The sequence below is a fragment of the Pelodiscus sinensis genome, chromosome 5 (assembly GCF_052426305.1).
Source record: "Pelodiscus sinensis isolate ZL-2025 chromosome 5, ASM5242630v1, whole genome shotgun sequence".
Taxonomy (NCBI): Eukaryota; Metazoa; Chordata; order Testudines; family Trionychidae; genus Pelodiscus; species Pelodiscus sinensis.
The window spans coordinates 90,234,271-90,252,844 of record NC_143056.1 but is presented as its reverse complement, the minus strand read 5'-3'; the positions used below and the strand labels follow the sequence as shown (position 1 = coordinate 90,252,844).

At 42.8% G+C, this 18,574-nt stretch overlaps 1 protein-coding gene across 6 annotated transcripts in view; it reads left to right on the top strand.

The window, feature by feature from the left end:
- Positions 1-68: 68 nt before the first annotated feature.
- Positions 69-18,574, top strand: part of NADSYN1 (NAD synthetase 1) — a 30,354-nt gene continuing 11,848 nt past the window's right edge. For 2 of the 6 annotated variants that reach the window (XM_025184912.3, XM_025184922.3), the window contains exons 1-14: positions 69-306; positions 2,663-2,723; positions 7,450-7,566; positions 7,848-7,901; positions 8,300-8,389; positions 9,330-9,381; positions 10,128-10,216; positions 12,253-12,370; positions 13,690-13,821; positions 14,573-14,647; positions 14,856-14,980; positions 15,213-15,261; positions 16,409-16,511; positions 18,145-18,313. In XM_025184912.3, coding sequence (XP_025040697.3) covers positions 222-306; positions 2,663-2,723; positions 7,450-7,566; positions 7,848-7,901; positions 8,300-8,389; positions 9,330-9,381; positions 10,128-10,216; positions 12,253-12,370; positions 13,690-13,821; positions 14,573-14,647; positions 14,856-14,980; positions 15,213-15,261; positions 16,409-16,511; positions 18,145-18,313 — 1,319 coding nt within the window. In that variant the 5' untranslated portion in view covers positions 69-221. Of the gene's footprint in view, positions 307-387; positions 2,281-2,662; positions 2,724-7,449; positions 7,567-7,847; positions 7,902-8,299; positions 8,390-9,329; positions 9,382-10,127; positions 10,217-12,252; positions 12,371-13,689; positions 13,822-14,572; positions 14,648-14,855; positions 14,981-15,212; positions 15,262-16,408; positions 16,512-18,144; positions 18,314-18,574 lie in introns of those variants that run through there. The other 4 variants (XM_006111472.5, XM_025184917.3, XM_006111475.5 and 1 more) reach the window with 4 other exon arrangements.

Here is an 18,574-nt window from a genome sequence, read left to right as displayed (position 1 = left end):
GACTGTCCTCCCCGCCGTGTCTGGTTTGCCTGGGGGCCCCTTGGAGGCTGCGCGTGAGGGGCCGGGCTCTCAGCTGCAGCCCGGATCGGGCGGGCAGGGGAGGGAGGCAGGAAGTAAACAAACCAGTGTCACCCCCGCCGGAAGGGCAGCTGCCGCGGGTCGCTGCTGCTAGCCGGCCTGCTGCTGCGTGGGCAGCGCCGCTGGGCTCTGGGGGAGCGGCCATGGGCAGGCCCGTCACACTGGCGACCTGTGCGCTCAACCAGTGGGCTCTAGATTTCGAGGGCAATGTGGCGCGGATTTTAAAAAGTAAGTGGGGGAGGGGCACGACAGGGAAGCGGGGACTCCTCCCCCTCCGGGCTGGGGAGTGTGCGGCCTTTCTCAGGCCCTGGCCGTCGGAGGGGTGCAGAGTGTGTGTGGGGGGGGAGGGGTGTTGGACGGAGCCCCATGGTGGGGGCTCCTGAGCCTAAGACTGTCCTGCCCGTGGACCCCCAGGATCCAAGGAAGGGAAGAGGGTGAATGGGGAGAAAGGAAGGGAGGTGCTGCCTGGAAGGAGACTTAAAGAGCAAAAAGGGCCCTTCCCTGAGCAGCTCAAGGCTTGCGTTTGTGATGCCCTTTTTTGTGGTAGCGCCCAGAGAGGGACCACTTAGTGGCCAGGCCATCATGAGCATTGTGCAGTGGATTTGCAGCCCTGCTCTGCCAGGAGATGATCTATTGTGAAATGTCCGTTTCCTGGTTCTTGCACTGGGAGAGGTTTCCCAGGATGTGCTAGTTGTGTGGAGGAGCTGCTGCAGCCAGATGTCTAACAGTCGCTGTGCAGAAACACTGCTTTAGTTTGTATCACCCTGTCTAACACATTTCCTCAACATTAGCTTTCCTCTGTCATTATAAGGCTCTAATGGTTAGATCTGGGTGGCCAACCAGTTAGACACTGAGCCAAAATAGCTGTGGACGGTAGTGCAAGGAGTCACATCCCCCTCCCCCAGCGCAAGGTACCCTAAACCCCCCTGTGTTATCTGCTTAAATGAAGCACATGAGCTCTTTTATAGGGGAAAAGGCAGTACACCGCATTTATTGAGAATACAATAGTATCATATGCTTTTCAACCACTCACACAAATAAACACCATATACACACACAGTCCTGCCAGACAATGTTGTAGTTACCAGCCCAGATTCTGTATCAGTCTAGTGATTGAACACCCAGGAGAGCAGGGCCTTTGTCAGTCGATCGAGCCGATGCTCTTCTGGAGTTGGTGGCAAGACAAACCCAAAGTTCCATAGCAAAGCACCCTGCTTTTATAATCCTTTTCTGTGTTGAAATCCATGGATTCTGCTCTGTCAGCTTGTGACCAGAACATTATCTTTTTGATGTCAGTGTTCCCAAAGCATTTTCCAAAGTTCATCCTGTAATCAATCATCTTTCAGGGGTGCTAGCTTTCCTTCGAGGCCCATCCATCTGTCAATAGCCAATCATCTTATGAGTAGGGGTACGCATCGATGGTTATAGATGGCATCTCTGCCACCAGGTCATCTAGTCTTCACCCATGCTTGCTCACCCTCCTCCTTTGGCTATCTGGTTCTGAGCAATATAACTTTTGCACCTTATCTCAACACATTCATACTCTTCTCACACGCATAAGCAATGTTACACGGACTCTCACGGTTACGCAGATACACAGAAAGCAAAGAGGCATTGTAAATCAAGCAATTAAGGCCTTTCGGTCTTCAACATTCTTCTAATCTCATTAACATAGACACAATATGAGATCCTGTCTCTTTACTTACTAAACTTTAGAACAAGGCAATATAGGAGATATATACTTGAAAGGATTTGATTTACTACAGTATTAAATATGATTATATATTACCTTACATTACTAAATCTAAAATACAAATATAAAAAGAATAAAACTTTCAGTTCCAACACCTGCTCCAACCCAATGCACCCACCCCTCCCCCAGAGCCAGGCACCCCCTGCCTCTCTGCGCTGACCCAGTGCCGTCGTCCTCCTCCCCCAGAGCCAGGTACCGCAGGCCCCTCCCCCCGCTCTAACCCAATGCCCCACCCATTCCGCAGAACCAAGCAGCCCAGATTCTTTTAGTAACACCCTGGGTCTCACTGGAGCCACTGCTGCCACCGCAGCCACATGCTTCTGCTTCCAAGCACTGGGGTGTGCGCACAGAGCGGCTGTGAGCAGTCCGGGCGTGTGGCTCTGAACGACAATTGAGCCTCGGACATTTTTTGTGTTTTAAAAAAGCTGGAAAAATGACACAGCCGTATGGTAAGTGTGTAAGAGCCTCATTTCTCTGAGCAAAGAGCCGCAAGTGGCTCGAGAGCCGCAAGTGGCTCGAGAGCCACAGGTTGGCCACTCTGGGCTAGATGTTCAGAAGAATTCTTCTTCATACTAGGTATGGCAATTAAGTAGTTAGTGCTAAGCCCTTTAGAAAATCTGGCTTCTGAAAAATCTGCTCCTAAACAAATTTGAGCCAAAAAGACAGTGGTACTTCAAAAGGGCTATAAGATTACAGGATGGAAACTATTAAAATAAATCCAGGACTGTATGTCCAATGCTGAGATCCCCTCTGCACACTGACAGGTTAGATTATCATTTTCTATCTAGAATGGACTCCTCTTTTATCCAACCCTTGTCCCCCATTTTATAGGTATTGAAATTGCAAAGTACAAAGGAGCAAGATACAGACTTGGACCAGAGCTTGAAATTTGGTGAGACCATCTTACTTACTGTATAGTTGGTATCTTCACAAAGGGGGAAAAGTGTATATGGCTCATTGACAGAATAATATGGCGAACAGGAGCAGCTGAGAGGGAGTTTAGAGGGGAAGGTTAGAGGGCACTAGTGACTTCTGACCTTCTTTAAACATAACTTTTATAATAATCTATATTCCAGACATTTAATAAGAAGCCCAGTTTATACTTACACTTATTCATAAGAAAAATGGAGACAGAAACCCTGCAGCAGAGTGGGGGCTATCCTGTTTATTGTGTCAAGTGTAACATGTATGATTACCTGCCCTGTGGGCGAGAGGCGTATGTGTGCACCCGTTGCAAGGAGCTCCTGACCCTCAGAGACCAAGTTCGGGCTTTGGAGGCCACGGTGGCTGAACTGAAGGAGCTAAGGGAGGTAGAGAGCTATGTTGATGAGGCTTTCCGGGACACTGTAGTACTGTCCCACCTCCAGTCTGAGAGCCCCAGTGCTCTTAAAGAGGATGAAAGTCTCAAGGGAATAGCCCATTCAATGGGAACAGAGGGAAACTATCCCGTATTTGGGATCCTCTTGCACTGAGGATACTTCTGAGGGGGAGGGAATGCCAGTTGTTAGGAAGAGGCACGTGTTAGTAGCGGGTGATTTGATCGTTAGAAACATAGATAGTTGGGTTTGTGATGACCGGGAGAACTGTATGGTCACTTGACTGCCTGGTGCGAAGGTTGTGGATCTCTTGAGGCATCTAGATAGACTTATGTGTAGTGCTGGGGAGGAGCTGGTGGTCGTGGTACATGTAGGTACCAATGACGTAGGGTAGGGTAGGAGAGATGTCCTGGAGGCCAAATTTAGATTGCTAGGAAAGAGACTGCCGCCATAGCGGTCCTGGATTTCATTCTCAGAAATGCTTTCAGTTCCATGCGCAGGGCCAGGTAGGCAGGCAGGCAGAGCTTCAGAGTCTCAATGTGTGGATGAGACGATGATGTAGGGAAAGAGGGGTTTGGATTTATTAGGAACTGGGGACACTTTTGGGAGATGGGGAGGCTATACAGGAAGGATGGGCTCCACTAAACTAGGATGGAACCAGACTGCTGGCACTAAACATTAAAAAGGCCGTAGAACAGTTATTAAACTAAGAGATGGGGAAAGCCAATTGGTGCAGAGATGCACATACATCGGATGGAGACTTCTCTTAGAGGAGAATCCATTGATAGAAATTCTCTAAGCTGTACTCAGAAAGAGAGGAGGGGAGACGACAAACCATGGGCCAGAGCAGACAAACAACCACATACAAAGGAATCCAATGCATCAGGGAAGGGCAGACAAATAAGCAGTGGCAAATTTTTAAAGTGCTTCTACACAAATGCTAGGAGTCTGACTAATAAGATGGGTGAACTAGAGTACCTCATATTAAAGGAGGAGATTGTCATAATAGGCATCACTGAAACCTGGTGGAATGAGGAAAATCTGTGGGACACAATCATACTGGGATATAAAATATACAGGCAGTCCCCGACTTACGCGGATCCGACTTATGTCACTTACAAACGGGGCTTTTCTCGCTCCGGAGCTCACGGGCGGCGGGTCGCCGCCCATGTCCTCCAGGGTGAGAAAAGCTTCTCCCGGTCTCCCTGGTCTGCTGGGGGGTCCAGCAAAACTGCTGGACCCCCCCACCCCCCCAGCAGACCAGGGACACCCGAGCAAAGCCGCCGCCTGGCCGGCTTTGCTTGTTTGCCCGGGAGCAAAGCCGCCCAGGCAGCGGGACCCCCGCTGCCTGGGCGGCTTTGCTCCTGTCCCCCTGGTCTGCTGGGGGAGATCCAGAATCTTGCCGGGTCTGTTGGGAGGATGCATGTGGGACTGGGTGATTCACTGAGACATCTGGGAAATTAAACCACCTGGTGTGCCCAGCCGTTTCATAGTCAGTGCTCCTGAAATAACACCTGTTATTTGGATAGGGATAGGAAATCAATGGATGCTTTGGCCTTTAGAACCCCCACAGCTTCAGTGCATACGAAAGCTGAGACCAGGGGAAGTTGTAACCATACATGACAGCATTTGCTAGGAAGGTATGGGACAAGGATACACTCTAACAGGACATTTGCTCTTTCAGGCCAATGATAGCTGTGTACACATTAATACCACCACCTTCCAAGACATGCACTTTCATCTCACCACTGTTATGGGAAATCATGTTATTTATTGGCCCACAGACAAGGTCCTACGAACAGCCCTTAGATTCCAAATACCCCTCAACTGGACTACCCTAATACCCGACCGATTCCAGAATTTACTTTCACTCATACCTGAAGTCCAGAAAATCTCTGAATTACAAGGTCAAATTCATGTTCTGTTGTTGTTATAGAGGATGTACTAATGGAAATAGTTTTCATGTTCATACTAATCCTGTATTACCATTGCAATCAATCCATACCTGTGAGGTCAATCCTCTCGATGTTAAAACAGAAATACAATGTTTAATGAATATAGAGATTTGAAGAAGTAGTTGTGCCTAGAGCACAAAAGGGGGGATTGTGGAAGCAGGACTAAGGGAAAGGGGATTTGGGTGGCCATTTCAGGGTTTGTCAGTAGCAGAGCAAGAGTCTGGGTCACTCTGACTCCTGCTAACGCGAGAGCCAGAAGAGACGCTGTGTTCGCCTCTCTGTCTCTCTCACATTGATAAGAGTGGAATGCTTACCTCAGTGAGAACCTTGAGATAAGACAGAGTCCGATGGGAACTGAATGGGCAGGGAAGTAATTGTTTAATGTTATATGTAACAGAAAGGTATATATATTGGCTTTTAATTGTTTTGTATTTGAAGATCCGCTTATGGATGTCTTCCCTTGCAATATTGCTCGAATAAACTGCCTCTGGCTACTTGTTGCTTAAACACAACGCAGAGTGAAGGCTTGTTTTCTTCCAAATAGGCTTCCTATTCCGAACTACCGTTACTCCTTGTGGAATGAGATGTACCGGTAGTTCGGAATAGGAAGCCTAATCTGAACTACCTACTCCGGGCCGCGTGTAGCCCCGGGCATGGAGTCCGAACTAGCGGTGATTTAAAATTGGCGACACCCGGCAAGATGCAAATGAAGCCCGGGAAATTCAAATCCCGGGCTTCATTTGCAACTTCGGTTGCCTACATTGACCACCCTAGTTCGAACTAGGGTGGTAGTGTAGACGTACCCTAAATGATTTCTTTGCTTCAGTCTTCACAGCTGAGGACATTAGGGAGATTCCCAAATCTGCACCGTCCTTTGTGGGTGATGAATCTGAGGAACTGTCCCGGATTGAAGTGTCATTAGAGGAGGTTTTGGAACAAATAGAAAAACTTAATGTTAACAAATCTCCGGGACCGGATGGCATTCATCCAAGGGTTCTAAAAGAACTCAAATGGGAAATTGCTGAACTATTATCTGTGATTTGTTACCTATCCTTTAAATCGGCTTCCGTATCTAATGACTGGAAGGTAGCCAACGAGACACCAATATTTAAAAAGGGCTCTAGAGGCGATCCTGGCAATTACAGACCGGTAAGTCTAACTTCAGTACCGGGCAAATTAGTCGAAACAACAGTAAAGAATAAAATTGTGAGGCACGTAGAAGAACATAATTTTTTGGACAAAAGTCAACATGGTTTCTGTAAAGGGAAATCATGTCTTACTAATCTATTAAGGGTGCGTCTAGACTGGCAAGATTTTGCACAAAAGCAGCCGCTTTTGTGCAAAAACTTGCCAGCTGTCTACACTGGCCGCTTGAATTTGCGCAAGAGCACAGACTTTGTAATGTACAAAATCAGTGCTTCTTGCGCAAATACTTTCCAGTTCCCGCTTGGGAAAAAGCCCTATTGCGCAAGAATACTTGCGCAAGAGGGCCAGTGTAGACAGGGAAGAACTGTTTTGCGCAGAAAAGCCCCGATGGCTAAAATGGCGATCGGGGCTTTCTTGCGCAAAATTGCATCTAGACTGGCCACAGATGCTTTTGCACAAAAGCACTTTTTGCGCAAAAGCATCCGTGCCAATCTAGACGCTCTTTTGCGGAAATACTTTAAACGGAAAAACTTTTCTGTTAAAAGTATTTCCGCAAAATCATGGCAGTCTACACGTAGCCTTAGGGTATGTCTGCACTAGCTTGTTAGTTTGAACTAGGTAGGCAAATGAGGGCAACCGGAGTTTCAAATGAAGCCCGGGATTGTCTTCGGTCCACCCTCTCTGGGCCACTGTCGGCAGACAGGTTGCTGGGCTAGATGGACCTTTGGTCTGATTCCATACGGCCATTCTTATGTTCTGAACTAAACAATGATGAAAAGTATAGAACAAATCATAATGCAGAATACTTTGCGTAATAGTATGCAAATTTCAGTTTAAACTCCAGTGTTAGCTATATGAGAAAAAATATTTTAATAGTAGTGAAAGGTACAGGATTGGGTCCTTTATTTTACAGCCCCTAGTGGCACCAAATATTAAGTTTGTTATAATGAAAATTGCAGATGGTAAACGTAATGTTCAGTTCTGTCCTTTAAATCATGTTGGTTTTTATGAACAAGAATACTTCAACAACAATACTGTAGAATTTTAAATGCTGTTACTGTAAATAGTATATCCTATATAGTTTTTTTGTGCTCTGTGTAACTTCCATAAGTTTGGGAGGTTGTTTTTATAAGTAGCATTGGCTTCTTGTGTCTAATTCTGATATCATCTGAATGTTTTGCTTGTATATTTTTCTGTATAGTGGCTATGGCTGTTCAGATCACTACTATGAATCCGATACAGTCTTGCATTCATTTGAAGTTCTGGCAAAGCTGTTGGAATCTCCTGTCACTCAAGACATCATCTGTGACGTGGGAATGTAAGTGTTGCATAATTATTATAAAGAGGTAGCTGCTTTGGAAAAAGGTATCTGAGAAAATGCTACTGGTTAGCAAGGACACTGGAGCTACAATGGGCTAACCATAGTGTTATAGTTGTGTTGCTGAATGTCAAATGTGGCAAAAGGTGCAAAAATATTTATCACATTTACATTCAATCTCATGTAATGTGGTAGATATTAGTCAGTGTTTTTTAATAATCAGCTTGTTTTATTTAATTAACTTAGCTTTAAGTAACACTGATTTTTTTGTTGTTGTACAGGCCTGTTATGTGCAGAAACGTTCGCTACAACTGTAGAGTGATCTTTTTAAACAAGTATGTGTCTCTATAAAGATAATATCTTTTATAACTGCAGGTTAGGTTAACTTCTTGGTATGTAATTATCAATACAAAACAACATCTCATCAAATTTATATTTAAAGTCCGCTCCATATCTAGTTAATTTTGAAGAGATTGGCAATTTTTGTGAACTTTCTATTTATAGTCATATGTTTTTAATGTAAGCATCAAAAACTCTCACTGCTACAGACCTATAAAACCAAAAGGAGAAGCTGAATCAGGCAGACTATGCAAAGGAAAACAGTGAAAATGACTTTATACAAATTGATGTCAAATATGCAAAGTAAACATACAGGAAAAATAAATAGAAACGTGGCATTTCTTTGCTCATTTTTCTTAAACTGCCCCTCCTCCCTTTTTTTTTTTTTTAACAGGAAAATTCTTCTGATCAGGCCAAAGATGGTGCTGGCAAATGCAGGAAATTACAGGGAACTTCGATGGTTTACTCCATGGAGCAGAACACGGTGAGCTATGTACAGTGTACAAGTAAAAAGGCTAGAAAGCATGGATTTGCCGTTGCAGTCACAGCAAAGTGATTGAAATCCCCATACCAAAGAGAAATTAATTTAAGCCACTTAGTGGTATTTCATTTAGAAAGCTCTTTAAATAAGAGTACATTTGTATCCCTTACAAGAGCAGAGGGCTCTTCCAGGAAGAGTCTGCTTCCAACAAGGCAGTGTTCTTCCATACCCATTTTCCCAGACTGCCTTCAAACCAAGCGGAAGCTTTTCAATAGGGTCAAGGGTTGGAAGGGTCCCAGCACATACCCAGCTGCAGGTGGATTTAGATTGGTGTATCTTCTCTAGGGGTATGTCTGGACTACATCCCTCTTTCGAAGGAGTGATGTAAATTAGATCAAAATTGCAAATGAAGCCAGGATTTGAATTTCCCACGTTTCATTTGCATAATGGCGGCCACATGTTCTTTCGAAAACGGGTATGTTGAAAGTGAAACCGCTGTCTAGATGCAGTTCTTTTGAAAAAAAAAAAAAAACGTTTTTGAAAGATCCTGTACTCCTCATTGAGGGGTTTTTCTGGAAAGAACTGCATCTAGTCAGCGGTTTCACTTTCGAAATACCTGTTTTCGAAAGAACGCATGACTGCCATTATGCAAATGAAGTGCGGGAAATTCAAATCCCGACTTCATTTGCAATTTTGATCTGTCTAATTTACATTCCTCTTTCAAAAGAGGGATATAGTCTAGACATGCCCTATATGTTTACAGAAAATTCTAACTCAAGAACAGAGCATGGATTTTTGGTTGCCCTGTGTCACAGCTGATGTGTATTGATATAATGGTAACCTCTGACCTTGAACTCTGTGAAACATTGTTAGCATTAACCGTACATCAGGTTAAAGCAGAGAATTTATTTCTGAGCACTGCTGATTGAGATAATTGTTTTAGGTATGTGGAGGAATATTTGCTCCCCAGAATGATACAGGAGGTGACAGGACAGGTGAGTTTAAGAAATGTGTGTTTTTTTTATCTTGTTTTAATATCAACTAGACATAACAATTTAATCAAAAATAACATAATTACAGTATAAAGGCTAAATTCTGCTGTGAGTCACAACCATGCAAATTCAGTGGTTTCAATGGAGTTTCTCAATTACGTGTGTAAATGAGCCAATAATATAGTCTTATTTATGTAAACGTTAATATTCTGCAGCAATGCAGGAGGGTCCAAAGTTTGACCAGCAAAGGATCTCATTGGCTGCTTACCAGGAATTTGAGGATCATACCTGAATTACCCAAAGTAGAACAGATTTTTCTCTTTGCATCATACGCATTTACAGCCTGCAGTGGTTGCAGGTTACAGCACAAAGTGTTCCATATTGGTCTAAGTGGACAGCTCTGACTTACTGCTGCACTTTTTTGTTAGATCTGAGGGTAGCTTACAGAATTGCATCGGCTTCCCCTGTTCTACAGGGCATTTAATTAAAAAGAGATGGGCCTGAACCAAAACCCTAGATTCAAACATGACTGGAACTCTGAGAAAGGTAAAAATCTGATCTGGATTTGCAGGTTAGGCCTATCTCTAAGTAAAATCAGTTTGAGATTAAAGAATGTGTTTTATCCTTGCTCCCTTGATACTAAGTTTATGTAGGTCAGTATTTTTCTTTTTGGGGGGTTGTTTTTTTTACCTCATATAAAACAATGTCCCTTTTTAAGTATGTATGTGTATGTTTTTTGTTTACCTCAGGAAACTGTTCCTTTTGGTGATGCAGTGCTAGCAACCAAAGATACATGCCTAGGGAGTGAAATCTGCGAAGAGCTGTGGGCACCAAATAGGTAAGTTTAAGAGATGAATAAAAGGTAGGATAAGCATGTCCTGCAGCTGCCAAAAGGACAGGTGCCACTGCAAAATTCAGTTAATGTTCCTCTATGGCAGTGGTCCCCAATACAGTGCCCGCCGGTGCCATGGTGCCCTCCGGGGCATTTATGTGTGCTCGCCTAGTGACCAGGGCCAGCCCAATCCATTCCCGGGCGCCCGGCAGCCCCAAAAGGTTGAGGACCACTGCTCTATGGAGAAAATCTTTCAGAAAGTGCTGGTATAACAAGTAGCAGTAAATGCATGTGGGGGAGAAAGCAGTCTAAGTAAATGGGGCAAATAATTTTGTTGTCTTTATGTATTATAGCTTCAGTGTTGAGAATTCTGTGTGCCCAAGTCATTCCAAGGGGACAGATGAACCTGAGAGTTTTAAATAGGTAGATTGTGTACCATGAGGTCCACTGTACTAAAATGTCTCCCAGAACAATATGTATGGAAGCAAATCTTTCAAATATGGTTTAGTGTGCCTTGTAAAGAATTAGGAAAAATACCTGTGCCATGAGCCTGATAGCAGTGAGAAACTCTTTAACATCATATTGGTGTAAGTGAGATCAGTATCAGGCCACTTACCTGCAAAGGAGACTTCCAGTCGTTGTTCCATATTCAGAGAACCTTATTAATTTTCACACTGCAGAATTCTACTTCCCTCATGATATCACTTACAAACTCACCTAGAAGTGTATTATCCACTCCTTAATTTCAGTTTTATTCCTTTTTAATTATCAGCTTTATTTTGTTAACCTTAATATTGCAGCCAATGCATAGGGTGATAGCTGAAGCTTACTCAGAATATACAACATTCAAGACATACTATTTTAAAAAATATTTAGTTGATACTCTGGAAGTTTTTTCTTGTTTACAGGAATGTAAATTCCAGTATCTTTTAAATAGTGTGTCCTGAATTTTGTTGTTTTATTTTTTAATATCTTGGATTTTTTATCAGAATTTTTCTTTTCTTCTGTAGTGGTTTAAAAGTGTTTACAAGAAATACACTACCTCAGGTCCTGGTCTTTTCAGATTAGCAGGCAGGACTGGATACCAAACTGACATACAGTGAAGCTGACTATAGTTCAATGGGCTGTCACATACGTAAATTAAACAGGAAAAGAAGTATAAACTTTTCTCTAAACCATTGGCAACCTGTGGCCCATTAGGATTCTATGTCTGGTCCGCAAGACATTTTGTTTACTGTTGCCCATATGCAGGATTTCCAGATTCTGCTGGTTTCCATTTGTGTGGTTTATTTTGTACCGGTATTGCTAAAATGACATGTATGTAAAGCAAAGGCATACGAAGTAAAGTGCACACATTGACTATAAAAGCCGTGCACTCTGTCTGCATCCAATCAAAGTGTTGCTGCAGTTCAAACAGCACACCCTGCAAATTCTAGGTTCACAAAAATAGTTAGCAAAATTACTCTAACCTGAGAGATTAATTGTCCTTTTAACATTAGGAAGCTGATTGAAATTATACTACTGTATAGACATTTCTTTTTAAAATATAACATGCTTATTTCTTTTCTCCAGGTCATGCCACTATCATGCCGCTGTAATCAATCTTTTTAGCAAATCCCACAACAAAAATAGGAGAGAAGAGACATGCTGACCTTCACAGTGTTAGAACTCCCTCAGTGTTAGAAATCTTCTCCTTTCTTCTCAAAGGAGGGTCATCTTATCTTTTTGCCTCTCTGGGATTAAGATACTTGGCTCTATGAACAGGTGACTGCCTTTGAATTAGAAGGATGGTGTTCAATAGAATAAGGGAGGAGGATCAGAAGTCCCCCTTTCCTATGGGAAACTATCCATGACAAAGGAACAATGCAATGCAGGGAAATAGATATATTTTAGCAAACATTTCCACTATTTGGACCAACCAAGACACATATTAAACTGACAATGGACTGCTCTAGGTATGGCAAAGCTGTTGTTAGTTGTGACTAGTTAAATGACACGCAGGAAAGGCCTGCTGAGTAGTGTCCTGTTTCTTATTTTCACAGCCCTCATATTGAAATGGGACTTGATGGGGTGGAGATCTTCACTAATTCTTCAGGGAGTCACCATGTGCTGCGGAAAGCTCACACTCGTGTGGATTTGGTAAATTCTTCAACAGCAAAGGTAGGTCTTTTTAAAGACTCGCTCATCTCTTCAATACTTACCCTGTTTTTTCAGGGTGGTCTTCTCTGTGCTGATCTGGCATAGTGTTTCCTGCCTGTGCCGGTAATTAGGCTCCTTGGCATCAGAAAAGTAAATTTGTAATCTTTGTTGCATACATATCTATAAAGGAAAGTCAGCAAAATCTTAAACTAGGATACATTTAATTATGCCAAACACCAGGGATATAAGATCCAAGGAATTGGTGCCTTTGTTTCTCCTCTATCTTTTTTTTAAAAATCCCTTTATTTTAAGAGAAAATATATTTAGTGATTAGGCACTAACTGTACCTATTTTTGATAGAGATGAGGTGGGGGAACAAGTGAGTGAATGGCAAGCTAAGCCATGAAAAGTGATTAGTGTGTGTATGATTGCTTCTTCATAGTAATTTAACATGTCTTGCTTGCAATTAGTAATATCTGCTATGCTCCAAAACATCAAAATATAATTTCTTCCTCATTTTGTTAGGCCTGTTATTCTAAAGCATTATTATTATTTTTGCAACAACTCCTGTCTTGAACTTTTAATTTCAGTTCTAAAGTATAGACCTCCACCACTCAAAGGGGCAACTCAACTCCGTCTGCTGGTAATAGCCACTTAAGGGAGATGTAACACCCTTAGGGTATGTCTACACTACCCCGCTAGTTCGAACTAGCGGGGGTAATGTAGTCATCTGCAGTTGCAAATGAAGCCCGGGATTTGAATTTCCCAGGCTTCATTTGCATGAAGCCGGCCGGCGCCATTTTTAAATGCCGGCTAGTTTGGACCCCGTGCCGCGCGGCTACACGTGGCACGGACTAGCTAGTTCGGATTAGGCTTCTAATCCGAACTACCTGTACGCCTCGTGGAACGAGGCGTACAGCTAATTCGGATTAGAAGCCTAATCCGAACTAGCTAGTCCGTGCCACATGTAGCCGCGCGGCACGGGGTCCGAATTAGCCGGCATTTAAAAATGGCGCCGGCCGGCTTCATGCAAATGAAGCCTGGGAAATTCAAATCCCGGGCTTCATTTGCAACTGCGGATAACTACATTACCCCCGCTAGTTCGAACTAGCGGGGTAGTGTAGACATACCCTTAGCTAGTATGTTATATGATTTGCTTCCACGGGGTTCACTAAGAGCTGAGCCCTTTTCAAGTGAAAAGAAAGGAATGGTTCCTAAATTAGTCACAACATAAAGATGGAGAGTGTAGTTGGGAGTGGGGAAAAAGAAACAAGTAGATTTGCCATTCAACATGGTTTTCAAACTGTCATATTTTGAAAAATAACATTTTTTTCTCCTAGAACGGTGGGATTTATGTCTTAGCCAATCAGAAAGGCTGTGATGGTGATCGTTTGTACTATGATGGTTGTGCCATGATTTCTATGAATGGACACACCATTGCTCAAGGATCCCAGTTTTCACTGGATGATGTGGTAATAAACTCAGGCTGAACGCTGTTGTGAGATTCATTTCACTTCTTGGCCTCCCTAACCTTTGCATTGCTCTCTTTGTCTCCAACCTTGTTGCAAGGTAAAGTCAGTGGGGCTGCATCTACACTGAGGCTTTTCAGAAATTCTGCTGCCATTGATCTAGCACAAGTTCAATTCCATGGGTGCGAGAGAGGCTAGATGTCCCAATGTAGAGCAGGCAAATGTCTTTTTTCCAAGTTATCCAACCCTGCTCGAAGATCTAGATGTCACTGTGGTAAAATAATTCCCTGCACCCAATCTGCATGAGCATTTCTTTTGCCTACCCTGATGGAGCTGCAGCAGTGGAAGGATTTCTGAACATCCTCGAGTAGACCGAGCCAGGGAGGGTTGGCTATCGTGGTGGGAAGCAGGCCCTGTTGTGCTTATTTTTAAGCACGTGAACGCAAAAATATGAATTATAGGCCCAATTTTGCAAACCCTTATGTGACTAAGAAACTTGTGAAGTTAGTGTGAACTTTCTCGTGTAAGGATTACAGGATAGTCTGTTGTCCCATGTATTCAGTATAATTGTTTTTATTTAATTGAGGATTCCTATTGAAATCACTGGCACTACTCTGATGTGTAGATTAAGCAGGAAATATTTATGTTGAGAATGACTATCCATTTTAAAATAATTCTTCGTATTGTATGTTTGGGTTTGAAAAACCTGTTCTATATCTATGTTTGACGTCTAATTTAAAATGATTTTCCCCAGGAAGTGTTGGTTGCTACACTGGACTTGGAAGATGTTCAGAGTTATAGGGCGGAAATATCATCTCGTAACCTAAAGGTAAGAATTCTTCAGATGCATTGATCTTATGCTCTTTGGACAATTTCAGTAAGTCACTGAGTTAACACATCTTCATTTATTGAAAATGAGTGTTGAAATACTTTGGCTTCTGCAGTATTCCAGAAGATGTATACCTCTGAACTTGTAATGCCTTTACAGATAAATGCACATTAAAACTGATGACTTTCCACATTTTCTATTCTATTAGGCAAGCAAAGTGAATTCCTATCCCAGAATAAAAGTGAATTTTGCTCTGTCATATTTTGATAATATATGTGTACCTGTCTGTGAGCCAATCCAGTGGAGATATCATAGTCCTGAAGAAGAAATCTGGTAGGTATAATGAAGTAATGAAGGGGGAAATTAATTTAATCAAAAATATTGTCTGTTGCAAAGTTTATTGGCCAGGTTAAAAAAATTTGGAGGCTAAAATTATTTCTTGTTTATATGTAAAGTCCTAGGGGGAAAATGTCTAAATAAATATCATCATCAAAAATTGATTTTAAAATATGAAATAGTTCTATTCCACAGCTATTCTGGAATATTTATTTTTTGTAACTTTCAGCCTTGGCCCGGCATGTTGGCTTTGGGACTACTTAAGACGCAGTAATCAGGTAAAAACTCTTTTTTCACCATTGTCTTTATATGTTTTAACCATAAGAACAGTATAGGTAGCTTCCATTATCTTCGCCTCTTTAGTGCAAGATAATTTTGAAAGATTTTTCACTAGTATCTTTGGTTTGGGATTAAAACACTTATTCAAGATGTGTTTGGGCTCATCTAGACTACGCTAAAGTGTCGAAAGGGGATATGCAAATTCTGTGGGGATTTGCATATCTTCTTCCGATCTTGAAAGTAGTCAAGACTTATTTTTTCAGCAACCCCCCTCTTTTTCAAAAAGCCGCGTAAACCTCATTTTTTGAGGAAAAGCGACTTTTCGTAAAAGGGAGGGTTGCCAAACCCCCTGCATCTTGACTCCTTTCACTTTTGAAAGCGAGATTAGAAGAAGCTATGCAAATTCTGTGGGAATTTGCATATCCCCTTTCGACACTTTAATGTAGTCTAGATGAGCCCTTTGTCGGTTCTTTTCAGATCTTTTAGTGTTCAGTCCTGCTTGCTTTACATTCAGTAACAAACCTCCCATTGAAATAAGGGATGCTTGCTTGCTTATGTATGTATGTATTTATGTATTTATTTATATATGTATGTATGTAGCTTAAGTTTGGTGCTCCAGGTTCCTGAAAGCTCCATACCTCTTATGGCATAATAAAAGCATCCTTTCTACCCTGTTCTCAGAGACAATATACCATATTATTCCTGATTTAAACCTTTGCAATCTGATTAAAGTCAGTGGAATTGTGTATGGTCCAGTCGACACTAATCTAATCAGGTTGTTTAGGATCACTCTAGAGAAATTCCTTCTAAGAGTGTCATTCATTAATCTGTTTTCTTTTTTCATTCATGTTGCTGTGGATTTCTTCTGCTTGGTTTTGGGACTCTTTTCATCATGCATATCTTCATGCCATACATCACACACAGACTAAATTATGTTACTTGTATTTATACCCGTTCTGGGCCTGCTCCCACACCCGTTGAAGTCCAGTAGAAAACTACCAGACTTGACTGGCCCTGCTGGCCAGAGCGTGCATAACTTATATGAGGGAGGGATGCAGGACTGGGCTCAAAATATTGTTTCTGAAGGGTAAAATATGTTTTTCCAATGACACTTTTTACAGCTTTTTCCATTGCTTGCTGTTTAAGGCAGGATTTCTCCTACCGCTTAGTGGTGGAATTGACAGCTCTGCTACAGCTTGTATTGTGTACTCCATGTGTCACCAGGTTTCCCTTGCAGTCAAGAATGGAAGTAAGTTGGGGAATGTTTGTGTCCTTGACTGAGTAACCAAGCTTGCTAGTGGTTAGAAGCAGATGAATATTAGCCATTCGTACATTACATAAGGTGTAACATACTGGTGATATGCTTAATTAGAGATTAGGACCAAGCTTTGCATTTCAGTATAGCGTGGCAGCTAATAGCCTTACATGTCTTTTGCGAAACCCAACCAAAATGTGGATCCATATTTCAAAGCTTCTTCATATTTTATTTATGGGTTTTAGTAAGCTATGAAACTCAGGTTATGTCTGCACTTACGGCATGTAGAGCACATACACCGCATGCCTACTAGCGAGAGTATAGCTAGATAGTGAGGTGTGGCTTAGGTGAGGTGAGTGCCCGATATTCCTGAACCTCAAGGTTATACTTTACATGGCTCCCTGTGTGCCCAAGTAGTGCCTATCCTGTTTACTAGGGGTGTAAAATCCCATTGAATTGGTTAAACAGGTAAATGCAGTGCTGGCACTGTGTGTAACCTTTAACTGATTAAATGGAGTCTGGGTGGGGGGCCCATTAGGGTTGGGCTAGAATGGTCCCTACTGCAGTCAAGGGGCAGCTCTAGCCTGGCTACTTCCAGCCACTGCTGCCACAGCTCCTACCTGTGGCCACTGCAGTTCCCAGAGCCTGCATAAGGTTGCTGCTGCCATGATTCCCAGCCCCTGCGCAGGGGCAGCTGTCGTGGTTCTTTGCCCATCCCCACCCCTCCTGGGGCTGCCATTGCTGCCCCTACCAACTCAGTGTCGGCTGAGAGCCAACATCCCCATGTAGGGGGCCTGGTGGGGCTGGAACAGCCCTCCGCTTGTGGCTGGGCCATGGGCTGCTCCTGGTTACCACTTAACTGTTAGCCAGTAAGCATCACCCAGACATCCCTAATGTCTACACTGCTATTTTTATCCGGTGGTGTCTAACTGCCTCCCTGCTGCCAGAGCCTTTTCCTGCCACAGTGTAAAGCTGCGGTGGGGGAGAGAATGGGGCAGAGCAGAGGGGAATGGCTGTGGCAGGAGGCAGCAAGGAAAGGCTCTGGCAGAATGAGACTACCAGAGCCTTTCCCTACTGCTGTCCCACTGCCAGAGCCTTGAGCTGCTGCATGTGTAGTACCTGTATTCTGCACACTGTCCATAAGTACAGAGAGCGCCATGGATACGGATTATGCTTTGCATTTGTCATCCAAACTTTGGGTAAAATTCAGCCCGATACGTTGGCCAGCACAGTTCTTAAGTTTCACACATGTGCTAGCCATAAGGGATGTCAAGCCCTGAGTTGGGCTGAAATAGTCCATAAGCCCTGAGTTAGTCCCTTTCATTCAATTAGCATTTCCTCCTTTCTTTTTAATATATGGGACAAAACTTTTTTATATTTAGAGACACAAACCAGCAGCAAACTCAATAATTTTCTTTGGTGGAATTGAGAACATATTTGAAATGCCAACAAATCAAGAGATATTTTATTTTGTGAAAGGCTGTTGTGAGGTTTAGTTCCTTTATTATTGTAAAGTGCTTTGAGATCCTCTTGATTTGTGGCATGGAAAAACAAAGTATTATTAGCAGTAGAAGGTATCTGTGAAGGTTCCTCTTCTCTCTCATTTTACGTCTACTGTTGTCTGCAGATCAAGATGTGCTGGCTGATGTACGTAGGATAGTGAATGATGAAACCTACATTCCTGTGGATTCCCAGGAATTCTGTGGACGTATTTTCACCACTTGTTACATGGCTAGCGAGAACTCCTCCCAGGATACATACAACAGGGCTGAATTGTTGGCTGAACAGATAGGCAGGTATAGACTAAGAAATTCTTGGATTAAATAATGTTGTGATTAAGATTTCATGTACAGTTTCAAGTTTTCTGAAAGTATATGAGAGTAATAATAAGGGCAGTATGTAGAAATATTAGTCTTATTACCTGAGTATTTGTGTGGGAGGCATCAGAAACAGTGGAGGAAAGAATAGGGAGACAGTCGACTGAAATTGAAATGTCTGCACTCTAGGCTCCCCAAAGCTAGAAGCTGGATATTAGATAGTGGCAGGCTTTTGTGACT